A 26,011-nucleotide genomic window follows, 5' to 3' on the forward strand; every position below is an offset into this window, starting at 1 on the left:
GACCCTGGGTTCAACAGCATCATATTAAAAAAAAAAAAAAGTGAATGTATAAAATAAAGGTATTGTGTCCAACTACAACTAAAAGATAAATATTTTTTAAAATGGAAAAAGATAAATATTAATAGTTACTTTCTTCTTGAACCACAATTTATTATTTTGTTCATCACTGAAGAGCAGCTACTAACTACAGTTAGAGCAAACTATTACAGAAGAAAAATTGTATTTTGGCAGAATTCAGAACAATGGTTCTTGTTGTGAGACAGTATGCTGGAGGCCTAAACTTAGGGCGCCCTAAGTTTAAACAATATACGTGTGTGTGTGTGTGTATGTGTGTGTGTGTGTGTGTGTGTGTGTGTGTCTGCATGTATATTTATTTATTTACAGTTAATTTTTATCTAGATGTTTTCAACTGTGAGTGTATGGCTCTTTAGGTCACAATGAATGTGATTATACACCATCCATCACTTCTAATTTAATGGTCATGAAATTTGACAGCATGATATATAGAAAAGAACACCTTACAACTTGAATGGATAAATATATATATGCTAACCACCACTCTGCTAATGCCATGCAGGCTGTCTTTGGGTAGCCTCTCTGTGGACTGGTTTTCCCACCTAAAGTGAGAGAGTATGGAGCTGAATAGAACCCAATAGCCCTTCTAAATCTAAGATTCCACTGGCCTCTCTTTGTACAAATGCAACACTAATTTTATTATGGAGGCTTTATTAGATATGTTTAATATGAAAGTTCTGTCCTTCCAATTGCTCTTCTTATCCAGAATTTTTCTTCCTATTCTTGTTCATTTGTTCTTCCAAGTGAACTTTATAATCAAATATCTAAATGAAAAACAAAACAAAAAATAATCAGATGTTTTATTGTCCCTGTGTCTACTTTCTCTCAGGAAGAGTTAAGATTCTTATATAAACTCATCCCATAAGAACAGACATGGTATATCTTTCCATTAGTTCAGATATTTTGCTCCTTGTTGAGTATGATGCCGTACTTTAATATTCATATTAAAATATGACTAATTAATTTTATAACTTATTCAATATTTTACTGTTTCAATGTATTACAACTTTCTTTTCTTCACATATGAAATTAATAATATGAGTTTTCCTTTTAGGCTGATAAATATGACATATTATGAATTTTTAAATTTTGAATGACCTTATATGTTAGGAATAAATATTTGGTCATAATGCATTATTTTATATTGTGCCTTTGGAATCTGTATACCTTTAAAACCGAATCTGTATTGTTATTTATAAGAGAAATTGAGCAGAAGTTATTTATGCAATTTTGTTCCGTATTGGAATTGATATTATAATCACTCAATAAAATATATTTGAAATGTTCCTTCCTTTAAATGCACTGGAATAGTTGAAGTGGCAAGGTGATGAACTCATTGGTAAATATTTATAGAATTTCCCTGTAAACCAGTACTGATGCTTTTCCTTTTTAATATGGGAGCTATTTTATATTTTTTTCATTGTAATTGACTTATCTAGGTTTCTGCCTCAAATTAGGACAATTTTGGTAAGTCGTTTTCTGTAAGATTTTTCATTTTATTTTAAAAATCTATTTGGTTATAATTTTGAAATTTATTTATTTTTGATGGTTATTTCCTCCATCCTTTAAAAAATATTCTGGACATGTGCGTGCTTTATTTTAATTGGTTGAGCTAGCCAATGGTTCATGTGCTTTCATTTTTTTTCATTAAGTCTCTTTTTTTTTCTTCCAGCTTTTGAACTCATTTTAAATTCAGTTGTCTGTTAACTAAAAATAATGGCTTCATGGTTTCTTTCTCAGAATGTTCTCCTGGTTATTATGGCCCAAACTGCCATTTTAATTGCACATGTCAGAACTATGGAATTTGCAACAGGTTTTCTGGAAGCTGTGAATGCCTCCAAGGTTATTATGGACAAAGCTGTGAGCATGGTAAGCAGAGAAATTAATGGTCATACTACGGTATTTGTAAATTTTCTATGCTTTCAAAATAAGTTCAAAAATCATAGAAGTAATATATTCACATTATATCAAACTAGAAAGCTTTTGGTGTATATTCTTGCAATTAGAACTAATTTCACAGTTAACATTTAATCTCTAGACATTGACAACTGTCATGTTGAAAAAAAATTGGTCTTTTTAGTTCTTTTTGGTTCTTCTCTCCAAGAAATTGTTCTATGCACCCATGATTATTTGGAGTAGACACTGGCAGATAATATGCCCTGAGAGCCACCACAAGTCCTTCAGAACAAAATTATTCTTCTGATAGCTGCCCAAAGGCAATAACAGATGGGGAAGCTACTTATTTCTGTCATGTTAATCTAGACTTGACTCTGAAATATCTGCCTTCAAGTTCTCTTTGAACACGTTGATTTATATTGTCTCTTAATTTATATTTTCAGCTAAAATTAGGAATGCAAGTAATATAGAGTAATTTGTCTTTGGCATCAGAGAGTTCTATTGGACAAGACAGTTAAGAGATTAAGATTTGAGAGTTTAGGCTCTAGAATTAGTCATGTGTGGTCCACCTCTCCCAGTGTCACCATCTATAGAGTGGAGCTAATAATAGCCAGCTGCCTTTTAAGGTTGTGGTGAGGACCAAGTAAGAAGATACCTTGGAAACTTTAGCACTGAGAACTTTGGCAAAAGCTCAGTGAATATTAGTTATTTAGAATGAAAAGCATTTTCTAAAGTCTCTGAAATGATATTAACTATGTTCCTTTTTGTATCATCCTGACAAATGTATTTCATAGGAACAGATATTACCAAGCCTTTGAGAGTTTAGAACTCTGGCAATGATTCTAAGTTGAGGTTTTTTTTTTTTTTTTTTTTTTTGGATCAGGGACTATGGGAACAAATGTCTTATGGTTTTTGTTTCTTTCTTTGTTTTGTTTTTGAAATTGGAATAAAAGATAAAAGAAGAAAAATATTTATTTGAAATCCATCGATTTTATCCTACATGCAGTGGGATATCAGGGAAGGTTTTGAGTAAATAAGAAATATCACTCTGATGAAATAACTCTGAATGTGGGTACATTATTGATTATTAGGAAAAGGACTCATCAGTGGAGGACACCTGGGAAACTTGAATGATAATCCAGGGTTTTAAAAATCTGGATTGGAATGAAATGGAAATGAATGAACATTTTGAGAAAACTATCGACTGCATTAGTGATTGAGGTGGACGTGGATATAAGGAAAATGAAAAATTCAAAGATGATTCTAAACTTCCAAACCAGGAAACATGGAAGAATAGTATTATTTAAGGGAATGAAAAGGTCAAGCAAGGCTACCTTTATGATCCTAGTTTTATACATAACTAAATATAGAAAAAATCTGATTTTTGAATGCAGTCTCAATTAAAATTAATTTCATAAGAATGAAAAGCAGAAAAATCTGAACTAGATTTCCACTTATTGTTTGTTTTTTAAGATCTGTAAATGGAGGAATATATATATATATATATAATTCTCTTGTTATTTCCTTTTGTGTTTGCCTCCTTTTTCTACTCCTTAATTTCTTTCCTAATGATACATCTGTCCTGAGTAACTCTATGCAGACATGAGAAGGGTCAACTCCATCAACATGGGCAAACTCAGCTCTCTGTGCCCCAAACGGGGTAGGGAACCAGGGGAGACAGAGAGAGATAAAAAGTAGAAAGGAAGGATGATGGATGGAAGGAAAGTAGGAAAGAAAGAAAGACAAGGGGAAATAATGAAAATTAAAGGGTGAGTAAACTTTGTTTCATAGGTGGATGGCAGACTTATCTCTAAGGAAACCTGGAGATAAGAAATGGAGATACTTTGTTCTAGTCAGGCTTAGTTCTGGAACACTTCAAAGAGGACCATCTCCTTAGGCAGATAACAATTTAGCTTATAAAGAAAGACATTTGCTTGGATACAAGGTTTCTAAAGGTGAACCATCATTCCTAATGGTTACAAAAAGTAACTTACAAAAGTAGTGATCTTCAACTCTGGAGGAAAAATAGAACATGCTGGACTTACCAGAAGGCAGTTGTGTATTGTATTTAATAGGTGATGTAAGGAAATTTTTCAATGATTCAATTTCATTGACTATAAATTCCAAATTCTGGCCAGGCAAGATGGTACACACCTGTAATCCCAGCAGCTCAGGAAGCTAGGGCAGGAGGATCTAGAGTTCAAAGTCAGCCTCAGCAAAAGCAAGGCACTAAGCAATTCAGTGAGGCCCTATTTCTGAGTAAAATACAAAATAGGACTGGGGATGAGGCTCAGTGGTTGAGTGCCCCTGAGTTCAATTCCCAGTACCCCTCTCCCCAAAATTTCCAACATCCATGTAAGATGTGCACCATATTTCCTGTTTTTTATCCTCTTTCTCTCTCCTTTACTCCCCTTCCCCTGTGCTTCATACCCTCTCTGTTGTCCATTCCCAGGATTTTAAATATCAAAAACTATATAAGGGACTGGGGATGCCTGGCATGCTCGGAGCACTGGATTCCATCCTCAGCACCACATAAAAATAAAATAAAGATGTTGTTTCCACTGAAAACTGAAAAATAAATATTACAAAATTCTCTCTCTCTCTCTTCTCTCTCTCTCTTAAAAAAACTATATGAATCATCTTCCACAGACACTGTCTTATGAAAAAACAATTCAAAATTATTATCATTAAACTTATCTTTAATCTGAAGTTTGAAGACTGTTCTTTTAGGTGTTTATAGTTTGACAGGGTTTAGTGATGTTTTTGCCAACTATGGTACGTCAGAGCAACTAAATTCCACATACTTGAAGATATTTCAAATTATCTTATGGGTGTTTCTAAACTAGTCTCAGAGGATGGCATCTGTATGTTCACTTATTCATATGAGTAAACTGTTGTCGATGTGCTTCTCCATATAGCTTTTCCTTATTTTCAAATTTTCTTTTTCCTTCTCCTTATTTGGTCTTTAGAAACAAATGACCTGGAGCATATTCTTTAATTTTTCCTTTATTTATTTTTAAGAGTTAAAATAGCATTTTGACATTTCTGTTTTCCAGCATGCCCACCTGGTTTTTATGGCTTGAATTGTGCTCACATCTGTGACTGCAAAAATGGAGGCAGCTGTGATATAAGAAGTGGACAGTGCATTTGCCCAGCAGGTTTTCATGGCAGCCAGTGTGAAAAAGGTATAGTCATTTTAAGCATAAGACATGAACATTCTGTGTGACTGTGAGATCTTCCTAACCAGGGGCAGACATGCAAACCCAAACTGAAAATATGTAACAATCTCATAGTTTCTGACATCAAAGTAACAGGAATTCACTCAGTGACCAATTTAATGGGTCCTTCTGATTTTGCTTCTTCATTGTTGCTTCTGATTTGTTGTTGACTTTTATACACAAAAATGTTATTTTCCCTTAAATGAAATTGTTTAACATCTCAGAACACAGTTGAAGCTGCTGGTCTTCAACAGATGAAGATTCTACCTCTGAATGAAAGGAAAGAGTTCATTAAATATTTTTGAAGAAATATGACTTATATATTGAGTTCAATGGTACTGATGCTAATACAAAGACTACGAAAATATTAAAAGAGGTGATTTAGGCATTTATCACCAGAATGTGATCACAGCTATGAGTGTTTATGAAGATATAAAGATAAGAACTTAGGCTACTCAATTTGAAATATTATAAAACCCTCAATGACACTGATCAATTCTATTAGAAGTAATGCCAGGCAGACTACATAGTTTGGGGTTAACAACTAGGAGTACCATTTTTACCTATTTTGTGTACATTCTTATGCACAGAATTACAAAGATCATGATGATGTTAATAATATAATGATAATAGAAATTTAACTTTATGTGATAGATCAAGTTATTGTCTGTGACTTTTTCAAAGCATCTCTATTAGTCCCATAACATATTCTCAGATGTCACTAAAGCTTTACATATTTTATCTCTTATTCATCCTCTATTCATATATTATTTAGTGATTCAATAAAATGATAACTATTAGGTGCCTGTTTCTGTGTTAAATTCTTGAAATATAATGGAAGATATAGAATGTATAGTCTTCTAGAAAGATGCACAATAAATAACACTTTGAGGGAAATATTAAAAAAATAACACTCTTAGCCAGTAGACTTGGTATTCTTCCTTAAATTTCTATCTTCAGTTTATTTATTTTCTCAAAAATATAAACCAGTGTCAAAGTAAGTCAATTTTAAATCCTAAATATCAAATGAGAATGAACCTTATTTCTGAGAATTCTAAAACTTTCTTCTTCTGACCAGCAAATCTCATTTTGTCATCCCACTTTGCCATTTGGATGATTTTATTTGTTATCTTGATGATTTTATCATTAATCTCAATTTAAAGGTTGCATTGTTCAGTATGGTAGTCATTAACAGAATGTTGCTGTTTAATTGAACTTAAAATTCACCTCCATAGTCACACATGACACATTTCAAGTTCTCAGTGGCCGGTTGTATCTATTGACTACCATATTGGAAAGCACAGTGTTATGGTTTGAATGTGAGGTATTCCCCAAAAGCACACATGTGAGACTATGCAAGAAAGTTCAGAGGAGAAATGATTGGGTTGTAAGAGTCTTAACCCAATCAGTGAATTGATCCCCTGATTGGGATTAACTAAGTGGTAACTAAAGTGGTAGGGTGTGGCAGGAGGAGGTGGGCATTGGGGCATGGCTTTAGGGTATATGTTTGTATCTGGCAAGTGGAGACCCCTCTCTCTGCTTTCTGATCACCATGTGAGCCTCTTCCCTCTGCTCCATTCTTCCACCATGAGGAATGGAGCCAGCCTTTTCTGGACTAAGACCTCTGAAACTATGAGCCCCTAAATAAACCTTTCCTCCTTTATACAGTTGTTTTGGTTGCATCCTTTAGTCACAGCGGTGAAAAAGCTGACTAAAACGCCCACGGTGTAGCACATTTCCATCCGTGAAATCTCAAAGGGTTCATATTTCAGCGTTTCTCTTTCCTCTGTAGAGTGTCTGCTGGGAATGTTTGGAGACAACTGCCATAAGCTTTGTGACTGTGAAGGAAAAAGTTACTGCCACCCAGTAACTGGGAAATGCCTCTGCCCACCAGGGAGAACTGGAGCTCGATGTGAAGCCGGTATGAGCCAGAGCACCTCAGAACTCCCCTCAGATTCATGTTCACACAGAGATCTGCAGACGCTTTTATGCTAGAAATAACATTCTATTAAAGAACACTGTCCGAATATTGCTTTACACCTTGCCCCTTAGCAAGATGAATCAAGGTTTGTATTCTTACATCACAGGCACCCACACTGGCAATTTGGTTGACAGAGGGCATAAGGTAAGTACCTACATAGTCAACCTGATAACAAAGGTGACTCACAGAATTCAATCAAATAAAGTAATTATCATACACAGTCCCAGAAATATTTTTGAGACTGAAGCTCCCAGGTAGTCTCTGCAAATTGAAATCTATACTTTTATTTTCCTTTCCAATCACAGGAAAAATGACCCAGAATGAAAAGCTCTGATTCTTCAGGAACTATCCTAAGAAGAGGATAGAACAGACTGAGATGATTGCTGACTAATCATTTATTATTAGACTTGATGAATGCTTGCCAGATCAAAAGGCTTGAAATAATTCACAATAGTCCTGAAAGACCGAGCCTGCCTCATATATGACCCAAAACAGTGTGTTTAATGTCAGAATTTACTTTTATTATCTTCAAAAAGAGAAAGGCTAAGACTATGTATTTCTAAGATCATTTCCTTCACTAATAATCTATGATCCTATAACGTGGGGTTATGATAATGGTAAGAAAGCCACAGTAACCTTCTAGCTCATTAAAAAAAAATGCTGTTCAGCAGCGCTTTCACCTCTGTACATCCCACTTGCTTCTGATCGATAGCAATACAGCTGCTTTCTTTGAATGCCAGGGATTATCCTAAATATTTTGCCTCAGTTCTTTTTGTTCTCACCACAACCTTACAAGGTTGTCACTAGTCAGTCATATTCCTATTTGTCAGAAGAAAAAACTGGAGCACAGAAAGTTAGCAAGCGGCAGAACCAAGATTTAAACCCAAACAGTCTGGTTCCAGACTTTGTGCAAGGCTATCCGTAGGCAATACTGTACGTGAATGTATACATATACTCCAGAATAAGAAACCACCAATGGCTCTCAAAAATGCTATATTCCTTATTATCTCTTCTTCCATTTTATATAATGGAACTTATATAACTTATATAATATGAGCAGGAGGTTATGAATATTGATTTGGAATCCTTTGGCTTTTCCAACCTTGGGGGGGAGTTCTTTTCTCTCTCTCTCTCTTTCTTTTCTCCCTCCCTCCCTTTCTTCCTCTTCTTTCTTTTCTTTCTTTTGCAAAACTATGTCATTTAAATTTCTGATCCATGTGTACCATAAGCTTTTTGAGAGTCCAGTCCATATTATTTTTAAATTTTTCTTTTACCAGAAAAAAAGCTTAGAGCACAGTTTAACACAGGATAAGCTTCAGCAAATGTTTGTGGAAAGGATTCTTCTCTTCTCAGCATTCTTCACAAGTCAGAGTGGACAGAGGACTTGAACCTTGTCACAACTAAATCTATCAGAACAAATATCTGCAGTACATACGTCATTCATTGAATGGGCACTAAAAGCAGAATGCTTATAGCATTTGTGGTCCCACCTGAACACTGAAGACAACCACATATGTTTATTGAATGCGCATTATGTACCGTGCATTTTAGTTTATTTTCTGTGCCCTTCCTGTCATCACCACTTTCGTGTTATAGATGAGGAAGCTGAAATAAAAAAAAAATTAAAAAAAAAAAAACAACAGCTAAGTACCTTGCCCACTGTTACACAGCTAGGAAGTGGCAGATTAGGAATGTGAAATAGATAGTCTGGGTTCAGAGCTGAACTTTTACCATCCCCATTATATCACCTCTCAGGGGACAGAAAGAATAGGAAGTGATTTTGCTTGTCCATATGCACTGTCCAATATGATAGTCATTAACCATATATTGCTAATCAATTTAAATTTAAAACTTAAAATTCACCTCCTCCCTTACACAGGACATACTTCAAGCACCCAATGAACACATGAAGCTATTCACAACCAATCTGGATAGCACAATATAGGACATGTCCATCACTGCAGAATGTTTTATTGGATAGCACCCAGCAGTGTATTAAAACTAATCACTAAACTAAGAGAGCTTATGGACAGGATGTAAGTTAAAGAAGCCTCTATCTTCTATAGTCTAAATTTCTGTATCACATATCTCTCATCATCCAGAAGCAAATTGCCACATTACTGTGGATCTATGGGTACCCCAAGGTCCCTCTTGTCATGAGCTCATGAAGGTGCCCACAGCCTACACAGATGCACTACCAGGTCTTTTATTTGCATTTTTATTTTCAATTAGGCACAGTTCATCTGCGATATTAACTGTGAGCAGCTGTGTCTATGCAGGCGCCATAAAGATAAAAGACCTCATTTTAACTTGAACTCTGGTAAAGGGCCTATTAAACAGCCATAATATTAATTTATAAAAGAATGTAACAACTTTTTATTGGATTATTCCCCCCCTTGGTAAATTAACATTTTCAGACATTCAAACAGATGTCTTAAATACACATCGTTATTAACATGAAAATGTGGTATTTTTATAAATTAAAATCAGATTCTGTACTGCTCAGGAGAGATCCTGACTAATAACTCTTTCAAACAAGGAAACGTGGTCTTACCACCAAACTAAGTAATCCTGCAGTACACTGGACCAAGGTGGGCATGTGGGGCTAAATTTGAAATAACATATAACTTCTTATTTTTTTTTCACAAAGCTCAGTGGTTTAGAGAAAAGAATTATTTGAAAGCACCATTTGCTCTGCCTCCAAAGCTTCGTTCTGAAGGAAGAGATTGAATTGCTGTTTGCTAACATTGAGCCCCGTTTAAAAAAAAAAGTTACAAAATCGGTTTGTGTTTCTATTTGCTTCATATTTAAAATCTAATTAATCTAATTAGTTGATTAAGATGAGAGAGGTAGACCACAACTTAGCCTATCTTCAAGAGAGTTGAAAAACTAAACTAAGCATCCAACTGCTCATGAAATATTTATGAGGAACCAATCTCTAATCCAGAAAAGAGGATATTGAGGCAATAAAGATGTATTCAACAAAATTTTGCCCATGGGGTCAAATTAACAATCCTACCTATATCCTCATGTTTATAATGATATTTCTGAAGTTTTTACTTTTTCCAACCTGCTACTTTCTTGTTTTGAGCTTTCTTCTACATATGCCTTATGTCTTCTTCGTAGTAGTGCAGGAAGAGGAAAGAACACTAGGTGAGAATTCAGAAATGCAGCCCTGCCATTCAGCAAGGATGTAACAATTAAGAAGGTCACTTATGCCATATCAAACCTCAGTTTATTTCTCTCTAGAATGGGAGAGCTTACCTCACTGCCATGCCCAACTTAAAGGTATTTGTTAAAATCAATTAAGATAATGTATTAAGAAGAACCCCCTTTGCTAATGGGACAAAAGTAGGTGACTGTCCTGAAAGCAAAGCGAAGTCTCTCTGATCCTTAAACATTGGTAAGTTGAGTGACTTCTCAGTCCTGCCAGATTGGCCAGGAAATGTGAGGTTACTTTTTTCCTGTGGGCTGGGCTGGGCTTTCTTATCCTCACAATCCTTCAAAAAATGAACCTTTTTTTTTTTTCTCTGCTAATTCTTTCCTGGATACCAGACTAAAAGAGCAAACAACCAGGCTGTCCCCTTTTATTCCACATTTAGTTATTTATAAATCTAACACTTTTTATTCCTTCCCTTCATTTTCCTACTGGTTGTAAGTATAGTACGATTCAACTTAGAGATGGTTTGAATCTCTCAGTGCATAGAGCGGGATTTTGCAGCAGCTCACACACAGGGGATCTATGGCCCCTTGACATATTTTAAGAGATGAAAGAGTTGAATTTAAAGCCATTTCACTTTCAACAACAGAAGCACAAATAATCGTGTTTTTAACCTGAAGACAAGTCTCAGGTATTGTGTATTCAGGGTGCATCTTGCCTTTTTTCTGACCTCCAGGCAACTAATCCATTTTCCCTGTGTCCCTCACAATGCTACTTCTATAAATGTTACTGAATAATCTAATTCTGGGAAAGCACTTTAAAAATATCAGTGGCTGTCCTGACTTCTCCTCTTCCCATTTTGTCACACACACTTCCTTCTTATCCACTACCCTCCTCCTGGTTGCTTTTGAAATAGTTGCTTTCATTATACAACATTCTAGCATGGGGAAAAGATACCACAGGATACAAAAAGGTTTTTTGTTTTTTTTTTTCAAGTCTATCATTTTCCTATTGTGTTCCAAGAAGTCACAGTGAGAAGAAAAGGGTGCTTGAGAAACATATTTGAATTGCTGTCATTTTTACTTATTTTCTCTCACAGAATGCAAGCCAGGCCAGTATGGATGGAACTGTGCTCTGGAGTGCCAATGTGCTCAGGGAGCTACTTGCAACCCTCTCAACGGGAACTGCACTTGCCCCTCAAGGAGGATGGGTCCAACCTGCGAGGAAAATGGTTTGGACCATCCTCAGTAACCAAATACCAGCAGATTATTGGTTGGCTAATAGACTTTGGTTGAAGTTCACCCACAGTTTATCATCTGAACTTGGCAGAGAGATGTACTTTCTCAACCATCTTCTTCCCAGCCTTGCTTGTTATGAGGGGAAAACGGGACGTCTCCAGTTTATCACTTCCACTCATTAATTCAATCCCTCGCCTAACTTCCCAACTTCCCTTTGCTGAAGAACATAACCCAAGAATAAGAGAATGTTTTTTCAGGATCCGAACCATAGTAACATTTGGACTAATAAAAGAACCTCTTTTTTTATGTGCACAGGAGGTATTTAAATTTGGAAGGAAGTACTGCTTTTCAGTTCAGGTTGGACTGCACTGAAATATTCACACCTATTCAGTGAAGACCTCAGTGGCCATTAAGGAGCTGGATCCTCTTTAGAAATGTCTAGAATTTCATCTATTTATTCTGGGGATCCTGCTTCACAGCTAACTCTGCTTCACATTGCTAATGTATTGTATTTCAAACATGACTCTTGGTGTGGCAGACTCTTAAGATTCTAGCCACATAAAGATCAGGGGAAAAGGATGACATACATATTTACAGTGAATCATCAAAATGTTTAGTGCTGTTTTTCCTGTCGCTGGCCAGGAGACAGGAAAAAAAAAGCAGATAGAAGTGGTTAAGGCCAGTGCTTAGCCTACTCTGGGGGACATGAATTTCCCATAAATTAGGACCATATTGGATTTAGACTCTTAATCCAGATTGGTAATCTTGAATCAAATTGCTCATCATTTAGGATAATTTTACAGCCACTTGTAAGCATAAAATGGGCCCTGGGAAAAGCCCAAGAAAGACACAATGATAAATACAATTTTATTTTTGCTCTCAAATATTTTATAAACATTTAGATTTTCAGACTGCTAGCTAATTTACATTAACAAACAATAACTCTCTTGATTGGAAATGTTACTCAGGTTACCCATTTCCCATGCTTTTTCAGAAATAGAAAATAGCAAAAGTACACGACTCGATGTTATTTATACAAATGACGAGAGACTTTAAAATCAAAACTGATTTAGGATAAATTGAAGGCAGAATGGATGAAAAATACTTACTTCTATCAATTCAATACAGTTGTTCATCTTTCTTAAACTTATCTTCCTCTATTTCAGCCTACCTGCATGGAAAGCTATGCCACAATTAATGTCATTAAGTGAAATAAAGATTCTAACGAGAGAGCATTTCCTCAGGGATTCTTTATAAATAATTTAGCTTAGTATTAAAAGAGATACAATTTACTTTTTAATTTTTATTCAATATTTGGAATTAAAGTTTTACATTTACATGCATTTTAACTATTTATATAGTAATTAGTATTCCAATTATTTGTTGGAGTCAATTAAAAAACATGTTTTTTTCTGAACATTTGCCCACTTTCCTTATTCAACATTTTTCTTTTCTCTGGATTATAACTATCTAACCTACAGAGAGACTAAGCAGCATAAAACCAACATTCTCTCTTGGGCTAGTATCCACCTGTGTGCTTCTTTCATTTTTAGCAGTTATTAAAGACAGTAACTCAAAGAGGGTAAATAACAAGAAATCAGATTTCTTTTCCTTACCTGAGAATCTCCAGTAAGATGTAAGAGCAACTCTAGATTTAGTAGAAAGAAAAGAATTATAGATTTTTTTTGGCAAAATTTTTCATATATATCACCTATTTCTTTGTTAGTCAGAGGCCAAGTGTTGAGCACCAGTTCTCAGCAAGGGTTAGACATTCCATATATTATCTTATTTCATAATCTTTTCCACCCTGGACATGCACATACACACGTAGAGGCAAGTGGGCACACACACACACACACACACACACACACACACACACTTATGAAAGCAGGAAAGAAAGCCATAGCATGAACCTATATTTGCACTATCACAAGACTTTTAGACAAGTGGAGTTCCACTTTCATCTTGATATAGTCAGCTAGAACAAATATAAAATTTGCCACAGTCCCTTTTCTTTAAAAAATTTTTACAACTTGTCTCTTTCATATTAAAAATGAAATAGAAAAATGTTTAAAATCCAGAATGTTTCCATTGTCATTTTGGTTACCTTAAAAAAATCATCTTTGTATATGTACTAGTCAGCTTTCTAATACTATAACAAATACTGAGATTATCAACTTTAAAGAAAAAAGGTTCATTTGGGGTCACAGGTTGGGCTATTCCAGTCCATGACTGGTTAGGCCTATTGCTTTGGGGCATCTTGGGATGCAGGCAGCACATCACCGTGGGAGGACATGGTAGAGCAAACCTGCTTATCTCATGGCCACTGTATGAAAGAAGAAGAGAAAATGGTCAGGAACCTACTATCCTCTTCAAGGACAAGCTCCAAATGGCCTGAAGACCTCCCACTAGGCCCCTCCTCTTGAACATTCCATCATTCCCCAATAGTGCCATGCCAGAGACCACGTCTTCACCACAAAGACCTTTGGGAGAAACTTAGGCTCCAAACTTTAGCAGAGTGATATCCTGCAAAAATTAATGGTCAGTGCAGTCAGACTTCCTAAAATAGTACAGTTCTCTTGCTTGAGGACACTAGCACATTCTGAAAATCATTAGAGGCAATATTTCACATGTAGATGAATGTATAATAAATGTTAATCTCAAATAATATGATAGCCAAAAAATGTATAAAATGTAATTTCCTTCCAAAATCATATAACATCATTTTAAAATATGGTTTCTAATAACTGCCATGTTAAAAATGTTTCAAAAGAAGAAAATAATATATAAAACCATCATCCTTAGAACAAATAAAGCATACTGTTCACTTTCACATTATATAAGGATTTGCCTGAGGTTTAGCTATTTGGGTAAAGTGTGATTTAGTTACCAAGAAATAATTTGCACAAAATTGTAAAGAATCTATTGTTAGGTATGTACTCTTTAAGCTACAGTTCAATGCAAAATTGGAATCCTTGTCACTGAATAGGAATAGTTTGTAAATTACTTCTCCTACTTTTCATCTCTGAATAATCTGTCCTTTAATATAGAACTGCTGATCCCCAAAGGAAATTCATCCACGCTTAATATTTAACCTCTTTACAAAAGTGCTTGTGCTGTGATGCTTTAGGCACTTTTATTTGAAACACAAGATCAGAGTGGGGATTATTATGCTTTTCTGCAATAATATAGTTCAAGTTTAAAGAAAAGTAAGCAGATGGATGGAAGTGTGTTGGCTAATTTGGAGTCCCAACCCAACATGCCTGGGATATACCATTTCAGTGTAACACCTAACTTTCCCTACTCTTTCTAACTTCTACATTCATTTATTGAGTTTTCCAGATGAGACAGCTATTTGACACAGGTTAAATTATTTTTAGAGAACTTGGAAATCATTCCAAGAGTTAGTGGCAAGAATGGCATTTCCTTTGTTAGAAATAGCAAAGAGGGTCTGGCCTCTCCTGGGCCTCTTTCACCTTGGTTTCTCCAAGACCTGGTAATACAGATGTAGCAAGAATTTAAAAGAGCATTTTGATGAAGTGAACAAATAATAGCAACTGTCTACACTCTAGGAGTTATGTATGCAATTCAGTTGAAATAACTTTTCATGGTTCTGTAATAGAAAAAAAAATCAAAGTAGGTGAGCTTTTAAAATAGGTTTCAAAGCGATTCTAAAGTTTTGTCCTTTTTTAGCTAATCATGTGGAAACTATGTTCCAACTTTTCCTGTTTACATTTTAGTGTTTCTAAATCGAAAACTCCAATACCAATCACTGAAATCTGGGATATATATTTAAAAACAGTTGGATACCTCTTCATTTTCTTCCAAATATTGGTACTTTTTTTTCATCTCTAAATCTTATATCAGGATTACATGAAACATTTAATCACTTCTCATTTTAATGTTTGTATGCAAATAGCTCAAATTTTGAGGACTATTAATTAATTAAAATAATATTAATATTTTAAAGTATTTTTCTTCCATGGAATATCTTAAAATATGTAGGAAATTATACATTAATGCTTCTAAAAGGATACAAAAACATTTATGAAATGTAATTTTATTGCTCAGATTTCATGAGGAAAGTTCAACAATAGTCCAACAGACAAAAAGATTCATGTGAAGAACTGGATATGAAGTGCTTAAGTGTTGACAATATTGGTCTCTTGAAATGTAGTCATTGGCTTATGAATAAAATTCCATATGTGAGATTTGGATGAATTTGAGAAAGTATTTGGTGAATGATGGAACCTGTGACTGATTAGATATCTAAATGATTAATTGGTGATAATTCAAATCATTTATTAACTGAAAATAATTTATGTGATGTCACTTTTTAAGCATTACCAAAAACACAGGTTTTCAATTTATTTTTTTTTATATTTTGCATTTCTAAGTTGTTTGGGGCTTCTCTAATAATATTTTTGGTACTGCTTAAAAAGTGACATCAAGTAAATTATTTTCAGTTAATAAATGATTTGAATTATCACCAATTAATAACTAAATCATTTAAAAATCTTTATTAGGTAATATTACAATTAATGACTAAATCATTTAAAAATCTTTATTAGGTACATATTACACTAGGTACTGTTTTAGCCAGGAAAAAAAAAATAGTATTGAACAGGATGGATACATTTCCTGTCCTCATAAAGTTACAATCAGGAGACTACCTTAGCCAACATGAACAAAAGTTTTAGATATTCTTGGCTATGCAATCAATTTTACAATTCTCCATCCTTTTAGAACTCATTAATCCTTGCCTAGGAATATGTCTCAAATTTGTTAATTCCCCTATATTAATGCACCCTATGATAAATCAAATGTTTTCTACCTAACCTTAGAGCAAGTTTTACTCTCAATGCTACTAGAAGAAGTGAAGTAACTTTTTTTAAAAAAAAATCATGAATTACATTTCAAATTTACAGAAGGGCATGCAGGAGGGAGTTTCACTTTCAAAGCTGTTGTAGCCCTAAAGTGATGAGGATTTAAGTAGTGAAAGCAGAGAATATACCCCCCCAATTCTGACCACTGTTTGTGCTTTCCCACACCCATTACTGCCTTCTTTGTTGGTGGAGATGAGAGTTTCCCAGTGAGTCAGTCTCTCCTCTATCATGCTAGGTTTACATACTTTTAGGAACCTGATTTTATTACAAGGCATGTAATTCTAACAGATATCTAAAACTATATTGCTATTGAAGTGGGATCTCAAAGCATAATTTTATTTTTTTTAAATTGTGGTAAAACACATGTAGCAAAAAGTTTGCCATCTTAACCATTTTAACTGAACAGTGTACTGTTCAGTGCCACGAAGTGCATTCACCTTGTTGTGTTACTATCACAAAGGATTTCTTTTTAAATCAAAGAAGAACTTCTTTTTGACAATTGAGTTACAAGCAGGGCTTCAAGTTCAAGTTCTTGGTCCACTTGAATGGACAATCCCTGTCATGCTTGCTCATCTGAAGTTTTTCATAATCATTGAAAATTTTGGTTATTTGAAGCTTGGTTATATTCAAACATATAACCCAAATATAACTTCTTATCATTTTTTTTCCATATTTTATGGCAATTTCTGCAGCACAGACATGTTTTCCAGGCAAGCAGTTATCCATTTTCTGGGAATCCAGGGGCTGGAAAGCACTCCTTTTAGTGAACATATCATTGTCAGAGCTCATTACTTATCGTATTTCTGAACGTACTGGAAAAGCATGATTCAACAAACAACTCACTGTGCCCTAGGAAATAGCAGTTGAACTTGGAATCATATTTTGAACAACCCTCGGGGATTTCTAAGATTTTACTGTTTTCCTAAATGCCTGTTTCCAGGACTACACTCCGGCCTGCCACAGTCACAAGACTGAGATGATGATACAGAGGATCTCAAGGCCTTGGGGAATGGAGCAGTGTTTCCTGAAGAGTATTTGATGGAATCCCAAATTGGTAGCATTTAGTAAAAGGGAAAAAGAAAAAAGGAACGATCGATCTGGTTGGTTCATATAGACCACACCAGCACATACACCTGAGGAAATGCTCTTTAAACAGAGCTAAACAATATATTTCAATGGGGTAACTGTTGGGAACTCAAGTGTATTATTGTGATCTGTGAATTTCCAATAAGAAGATTCCGAATTTTTCAACCAGAAATTCCTTTTTTGAGTAATATTTTGAAAACCTGGTGTCCCAAGTAATATTTTTAGTCAAAAATAAGGATAAATGTTAAGTGAAGCCCAGAAATATCCTTGATCCAGACATCCCAACCACACATTTTTATGGTGTTTCCAGTAAATTCCTGAGACATCTCTTTAAGTAAGACCTGTCTAGCTTCCCAGGGATCCTCTATAAGCCAGTAAATATTTCTCAAAATGGAGCTTTGGAAATACAAAGCAGAATGTTGATGAAGGCTTTTAAGACGATCTTCTTCTCTTACTTGTCTGATTAATATGAAAAATTGAGTAAGTACTTTTTTAAACACTACGGACTGTTATGAAGATGTGAAATGTGTTGCGTTTATATGAAATATTCTAAAATTATACAGGAATAGGTGTTAGAAAAAGGTGTTAGAAAATAAAAGACCAAACTTTTGCTAACATCTGGGCATTTTATAGCAGTTTCACATACCATATTTTGAAAAACCTGTAACGATTATTTAAATGCATTAAAAACTCCAAAGAAACAATGTTTAATATCTCACTAGAATGATTATAATTACATTCTGAAAATCACTGAATGGTTACATAAATTGTTATCATATCATGATTGAAGTATATGGATTCTGATCATGGTAGAATTATAATCTGTGTATCATTGGCTCGTGAACTTCTTTCAGCTCACTAAATAAAATATTTAACATAAATTATCCCTTACACCCCAACCAAACACACATACAGAGCACAATTTATGTTGTTCTCTGTAAAGGAGTTTTATTTACCATGATATATGTAAAACATCTCAAAATAAAAAAATTAAAAATAAAAGAACTGGGGATGTAGCTCAGAGGTAAAGAGATTCTGGGTTCAATACTTACCCCCCCCAAAAAAAAGGAAAGAAAGAAAAAATGCAATTTATTTAGATAAACGTACACATTTGTATTCACAAAATCTGATTTAAAGATACCTCTAGTTCTACATGGTTTTTATAGACATCCACTTGAATTTAAAAATTAATAAATTAATAAATAAACCTAATCTCAATTTGTGCATGAACAGGCTATAATGCAGCCTGTATTCATAATTTGAGATACTTAATCTTTGATTTTTGCTATACACTATGTTATTTAGCCCAACAAAACAGAGAATCATTTCTTATAAAGCAGAGAACCCTGAATGCTTGCAATCACAAAAGTGCAGAAAAGGAGAGACCTAAAGTGTCCCCAGTTCTTATATTTAACAGTCCAGGAAACCAAGGCAAAGAGATCAAGTCCTACTGAACAAGTTCTAAAACCAAGACTTTCTAAGTCTTATCTCTGCTCTCTTGATTTCTCTCATCTTGTGACATTTGATCTGTCCCTTCTCTCTGACATGTGAGAAATTATTTTGGCAAGGAGAGTCAGTGAGCTTTACTAAAATCCTTCTAAATTTCAAGCTTGTGGTGTCGCCACTTATTAGACATTCACACTACATCTGAGAGGAACAGTTAAATATAGATATAAAGAATTCAAGCCAATGAGAGGATAGTGGTCTCTAATGATTTCATTGTCTTCCAAGAAAAGTAATTTTACATTTAATATTTTTAGATCTTCTTTAACATATATTATTCAAACTCTATATTTTCTGGGGTTTTTTTCCAGCATATTTTAACAATATCTTCATTTGTCTCAACTTGATAGTTTCTGTAATGAATGATAAACATAATTCCCCCATATAGATGTTATATAAGCATGAATTCCTCCTTTATGTTGATTATATAAGGGCCAAAGAAAGCTGTGAGAAGCATTAGTGGTTAATACCCCTTTGCAACTATAAGGAAAAGTTGCATTAAGTTTATCATCTTATCATTAGAGTGAGAGCACTTGTGATGGACATCCCAGAAAGTATCAATGAACCTGTTCCTCAGGGAGGTGACTATCCATGTATGTTGCCTCATAGTTTCCTTACTCAACAGAGATATAATCAAAGAAATTTAGAATAATTACATAGAAATGGACAATTCAGATGTGTGTGTCCTTCTAGTGGTAATTCTCAAACATGATGAGGAGTTAGCACCTCTGAATATCATGGTGCTCAAAGAGGAATATGAATTATTGAAATATTTAATCATATATAAACTGGAATTGACACTACATAGAAAAACTATATATTTTACATGTAATAAATATATGAAACATGAATATATATGATGATGGAAATTTAGTAAATCATCAGTCAGGCAGTTAACTTTCTGAGAAATTCCATCAAAATATTTTACCATATTTGTATAGTCACAATTATTAGTTACTATTTCTTTTAAGTTTTATTGGTGAAAATATTAAATATTGGTGAAATGTTTGAATTAAAATCTTCTTTAACATGTTATTATGTTTCCATATCTTCTGTTTTAAAATACTCTTCTGCCAACATATTTTAACAATATCTTCTTAAGTAAAAAATATTATTTTTTTCTTTTTGGTACTGGGATTTGACCCCAAGGGTGCTTAACCAATGAGCCACATCTTCAGCCCTTTTTTATATTTTATTTAGAGATAGGGTCTCTCTAAATTGCTTGGGGCTTCTCTAAGTTGCTGAGGATGGCTTTGAACTTGGAATCCTCCTGCCTTAGCCTCCTGATCCATTGGATTACAGGCATGGACTATTGTGCCTGGCTTAAGAAATATTTTCTTAAATAAGAAAATGCATTCAAATGTAAACTTGGAGAAAGATTGGCCAAATTCAAATTAGAAATAGAACAAATTCTTTTCCCATTACTACATAAAGACTATAGTTTGTTGGTGAAAAGATAAGTATGGCAACTGTATTTTAATCCCTATATTCTTTAAAAAATTGAGAACATGAGGCTTTACTCAATAATTCACATCTTTTAAAATAATCCTAGGTATTATGAAAATGGTGCTTATTTTAACTGAATGTGTCTACATCTACAATGAAAATTCTTTGTGACATGGTGTGTTAAAAGTCACAAACATATCTAAAATATTACATTGGGGATGAATGGTTAAACTTGAGAAATAAGAAGATAGCTATTTTTAAAAAGGTTAAGTAAGTCTGGTATTTTTAGATCCCCATCATTTTATTTGACAGTATCAATTCACTAGCTGACATGATGTTTTTTCCACTCTGGTTATTTGAAAGTATTTGTTGTGACAAATTAATCTTTTTGAGAGGTTTCCCTTCTCCCTTCATTTCCTTGGTCTATTCTGGCATGAATTTGTGTGTAAGTTTTTTCTTGAATGTTTTATGCTGATTTTTTTCTTTGTGATCTGTAAAAATATTTTATATTTTAAGATTCATAATGTTGTTACAAAAACACAATTATTTATTCTTAAACACTGAAGTATTTTATCTTGTTAATATCATTACCCCTTATAATCATAATTTAATCAAGCAAAATGTACTCAATCAACTGGCTTGAGTGTGCAGATAAAGTTGTTTATACAGATGTTTTTTCTCAAACAGATTATGCATGTTTATCTTTGGGTGATAATAATAATTATTTAATTGACTAATGACATTTATCAGGTTATTAGTACCTACCAGGCACCATAATAAGAATTTTTCAAACACTTTTACTTAATCTTCACAATAATTACTTGGTAGATAGGAGAAGTCATCTGATTTTTCTTTTTAACAGTTGAGAAACTTGAGACTTGAAAGAATCTTATAACTTGCTGAGGTCATGTGACTCCTAAGAGGCTCAGAGCTCAGGTTTCCTTGGTTCTGGTGATTGAGCTCCTGACTACACTATGCATGCAAATCTAAAACACTACCACACAGAATAAAAGTCCATAGCTAAATGTTTTGGGAAGTATAAAATCTGGATAAATCCAACTTAGAATGCGGTCACACTCCAGATACTAATTACAAAGGAGCACAAAGCCATATTGTCAACTGCCTTTATTGTGTGCCATACAAAATATATATGACACAATACATTTTAGTTAGGGTTTTTCTTTTTTGACACATAGATAAGCAGTGATTTAACAAAGGGTATCTCTGAGTGACCTTCAGTTTAGATCAAAACCCAGTCACAGTATTTCCATCTGTACCCTGTTATTTACCAATCCCCAAACAAATTTCTAAAAACCAGAATGACTATAAATGATGGGGTCATCTGTCTAGAGTATTGAGTATTTTGCTTCTTAGTTTTATAACCATACTTCTAGGTAATTTGTTCCCCTAGTCACTAGTCCGGTTAAGTTCAAACCTATATTTGCAGATGTTCTTTGTTTGGAAGAAGATACATCAGGGTTTCCTGTCATGCTTTGGAGAATGTACTGTTCTGTTTTTCAGTATTCGTGAGTATAGAGTTGTCATCATCCGAAGTCCATCTTCCCTGCCATGCCCTTCCCACCATCCTGTCTGCATTCAGGCCACCATGTGTGCTCCAGCCACACAGGACAACTTGCTGTCCCCCTGAATGCACCACACCTCCCTGCCATTCTCTCTGTTTGAAATGCTCCCTCCTCTCTGCATGGCAAATCCATTCATTCTCAGAGACTCATTCAGAGTCCCACTTATACTTAAGCCCTTGATGCAAAGTATAAAGAAGCTTTCTTTTCAGGTTTCTAAGGCACAGAAGCCAACAAGTAATGGGAGACAAACAAATGATTTATGGCATTGTCAGCTACATTAAAAATGAGTTAGAGATGGATCTACCTTTCGAGAGGCCTCTTCTCCCTTCAAAAATTTAGAGTTCTTTGTTTAAATTTCAAACACCTACTCCCCTTGTGGCTATAATTGGCTTGGACTAGCCAAAGCCAAATGAACATATGTGGACAGTAGATGCCAAAATAATGCAATTTTATTGAAATATGCATGTGGCTTTTGTGTTGGCGGCAGAGTATATTGCTATCCCACCATATATACTTAGTTCAAAAAATGCAGCATAAGGAAAAAACCAGATCCCATCTGCCAGGCAAAATAGCTATAAAGTGGAAAAATCAGTTTTCTAATGAATCCATCGAGAGTAACTTGAGTTATTTTTTAATGTAAGGGCAAATAAACTCTTGAGCAGAGCTGCATAGCCATGTAGTATTCTTTTAATTTATAGTGAGACCAAATCCAAATCCTGGTTTTAGCTAAATTAGAGTGTTCCCAGAAGAGAGAATGATTAGACAATACAAGTAGGCTTATGCTGGCCTCCTTCTAGAAGTTGGCTCACAGTCTACAGGGACTAGAATTCCATTCTCAAGACAAGTAAACATTTCTTCCTGTATTCATGAGACTCACTGAACAACTTGGCCAGATTTTTATGTTTTCTTTAGCACATGCTCACAGTAACAAGAGGGTTGCTCTACTGTATTCCAGTCTGAAGGAGTGTGGAATAAGGGCTAACACCTGTTATTTCTTCTTTTTGGACCAGCATCTTCTGGCTCAATTTTAGGTCTTCCATTTTGTAGAACACTTTTCTTTATTTGAAAGTAAAACTCCTTCATAGGAATTAAATGTTTCTAAAGAAAGTGCTGTATTCGAAACAATTAATTATAATGTGCATCATGTAAAGACCAAGGAATTGAAAACAAGAATTTGGGACTTCTTGTTGTTAAGATCCATTGTTCTTCTTGAGAGGTATAAACTTCACAGCCTCCTCCTGCGCTGCAGTGTGAATCCAGACATGTGACTTTAGATCCCTCATTTATCCTATACAAAGTGATCTTGGCAGGTAGTTTAACACATCTGACTCAAGATGGAATATCTTACAGATTAATGTGTACATTTTCACGTGATTATTATTAAATAATACAAGTTGTTTGGGTAATTATACATAAATCAAGTGATGGCATCATAAAAATTCTTTGCCTCAGTTTTGAAGGCATGAGAATTTAGTTAGTGCTTTTAGCTCTATGCAGCTAGGTACTTCAAGCAACCAGTTGATCCTTCCAGCAAAGAATCAACCACTTGATCCTTTGAACATCATTTTACTCAAATGAACCAAGAGGAACAAGGTTTTTCTCTCTCCTAGTGAGCAAGGAATTTAAATGAATACAAAAAAGCACATCTATATACCTGGAACACATAGATGCTTGACAAATCCCAGTAGAATCTGGACTATAAATGTGTTTTACCCATTAACAACAATAATAATGGCACACAGATTTTTTTCATTCATATGTTGGGTTCAGAACAAAATATTCCCAAATATGACACGTTGGCATACTGCATATTTTAAGCTAAAGGAAATTGATAAAAGTGTAGAAACAGGAAGGTCCCTCTCTGACCTCCTTCCTCCCCTGAAAACCCTCATGTCAGAGGTGTCCTGCCCTATAACTGAAGGGAAGAAATGTCACAGAGAGTCCAACAAGAATCTGAACAAAAAGACCTTGCTAAGCTCCTCCCAGCTCATTGTCATTAGGTCATATCCTTTTGTTATCCAATCATACTCTTTCTTTGCACAGGTGTCTATAAAAAGACATAATTTTACTGGTTTTCTGGGTTTTCATTGATGAAACTCCTGGGTCCCATAAAACTTTGGTTCAGTGAACTTTTTTATGTTTTTCTCTTATTGATTTTTTTTAGGAGTCTTAGTTATGAAGCTTGTAATAAGTGAGAAAAAAGATCTTACTAACCTTGTCTCCTCTTCATGACCGAACTCAGAATGTTATTCCATGCACTGTGTGTGTTTTAGCTACTGAACACCTGTGGCAGCCCCTGAGGAAGTTACTATTGATATATTCTTTCATTTATAGAGTGTGGTATCAATACTGACTTGTGTGGGACAGTATTTTGCAAACCAAGCGTCAGAACACAAGGTGTGATAAAGGAAAGTTTACCATGAAATATTTGAAATTAGAGGCTCACTCAGGAAATCAGAATTTCAGTTCTGATTTGGCAGGCTAAGACAGGAAGATAACAAGTTTCAGGCCAGCCTCAGAAACTTAGCAAGACCCTGTGTCAAAATAAAAAATAAAAAAGGCAGGGGATATAGTTCAGTGGTAGATCAATCCTTGGGTTCAATCCCCAGAACCAGCTATAGTCTCCCTTCCATGAGAATGATCTTCTATCTAAGAATCCAAGTTAGAATTGTTCAAATTATCTACACCTTTAATATTATCAAAGAAAGGGGCTAGGTTTGTGGCACAGGGGTGGAGTGCTTATCTAGCATGTCGGAGGCCCTGGGTTCCATGCTCAGTACCACATAAAAATAAATAAAGGTATTATGTACATATACAACCAAGGAATAAATATTTTAAAAAATATTATCAAAGAAATACACATGAATAACTGAATCATTCCTCCAGGTTTTATGTTTTGAGTGGAAAAAATTTGCTAAATATCCAAATTATCTAAAATTCTAAACATCTATATTAAATTCTTTCTATTAGAAGATAGTCATTGGTATTTGTAAAAAAAAAAAAAATATTCTGGTACTCTTGAGCTGATTCCTGAATGAATAGTGTTAAGGATATTCTCTTTCTATCTTGGGCCATTGAGAGGTAAGTGCCACACACATTATCACACTAGGAGCACCCTGAATTCAGGGACTGAAATGTGGGTGCAGTGGCACATGCCTGTAATTCCAGTGACTTGGGAAACTGAGGCAGATGAATTGCAAATTCAAGACCAGCCTGGGCAATTTAGCTAGACTCTGTCTCAAAAGAAATAATAAAATATAAATATTAGAGGACTGGAATGTGTGGGAAAGTTGTTCAAAAAATATCTTTGACCCTTTCCAAGCAAAATGGCATGGAAATTGATGGACTGGAGGAAAGGATGGACAACATAGTCATGTTGGAGGGTGCCATCAGATAAGTCATTATTTGGGCCCATCTCATTTTCTATGATTTGTCTTACATCCCTGGAAACCCCAAACTTAAGAGAACATTTCCCTACTGCTAAAAGTACATCATTAACAAATGGGGGCAAATTAGACAAGTCATTCTTTTCTGTGGCTTCTGCTTCTACTTTAATCAGAAGCTTTCTTATGAGCAATTTGCTGCTCTTTTAGCATTGTTTCCAAGGGCAATTTGCCCCAGTGCACAAGGCAGCATTTTCTGTCAATGCAGGAGGGAGGTGGAAGTCAGGTGGGGAAAAGAACAAAGAAGAAAAGAAAAACCAAGAACTGCAACCTCTAAAGATTGTGTACAATACATTAAAAAAAAAGGAATCCAGGTTTGTAAGAATTTTTTTTGTTGTTGTTCTTTTTCCGTTTTTGGTACCAGGGATTAAACCCACAGGCACTTCACCACTGAGTCACATCCCCCAGCTCTTTTTAAAAAATGTTTATTTTGAAACAGGGTCTTGCAAATTTGCTTAGGGCCTCATTAAATTATTGAGGCTGGCTTTGCACTTGT

At 34.7% G+C, this 26,011-nt stretch overlaps 1 protein-coding gene across 6 annotated transcripts in view; it reads left to right on the plus strand.

The window, feature by feature from the left end:
* LOC101973364 (EGF-like and EMI domain-containing protein 1) overlaps positions 1-20,078 on the plus strand; it is a 616,632-nt gene extending 596,554 nt beyond the window's left edge. For 5 of the 6 annotated variants that reach the window (XM_040270043.2, XM_040270039.2, XM_040270045.2 and 2 more), the window contains 4 exons: positions 1,816-1,944; positions 5,028-5,156; positions 6,982-7,110; positions 11,430-20,078. In XM_040270043.2, coding sequence (XP_040125977.2) covers positions 1,816-1,944; positions 5,028-5,156; positions 6,982-7,110; positions 11,430-11,581 — 539 coding nt within the window. In that variant the 3' untranslated portion in view covers positions 11,582-20,078. Of the gene's footprint in view, positions 1-1,815; positions 1,945-5,027; positions 5,157-6,981; positions 7,111-7,475; positions 10,699-11,429 lie in introns of those variants that run through there. The other variant, XM_040270041.2, reaches the window with a different exon arrangement.
* Positions 20,079-26,011: the final 5,933 nt, after the last annotated feature.

This window comes from Ictidomys tridecemlineatus, chromosome 3 (genome assembly GCF_052094955.1).
Source record: "Ictidomys tridecemlineatus isolate mIctTri1 chromosome 3, mIctTri1.hap1, whole genome shotgun sequence".
NCBI lineage: Eukaryota > Metazoa > Chordata > Mammalia > Rodentia > Sciuridae > Ictidomys > Ictidomys tridecemlineatus.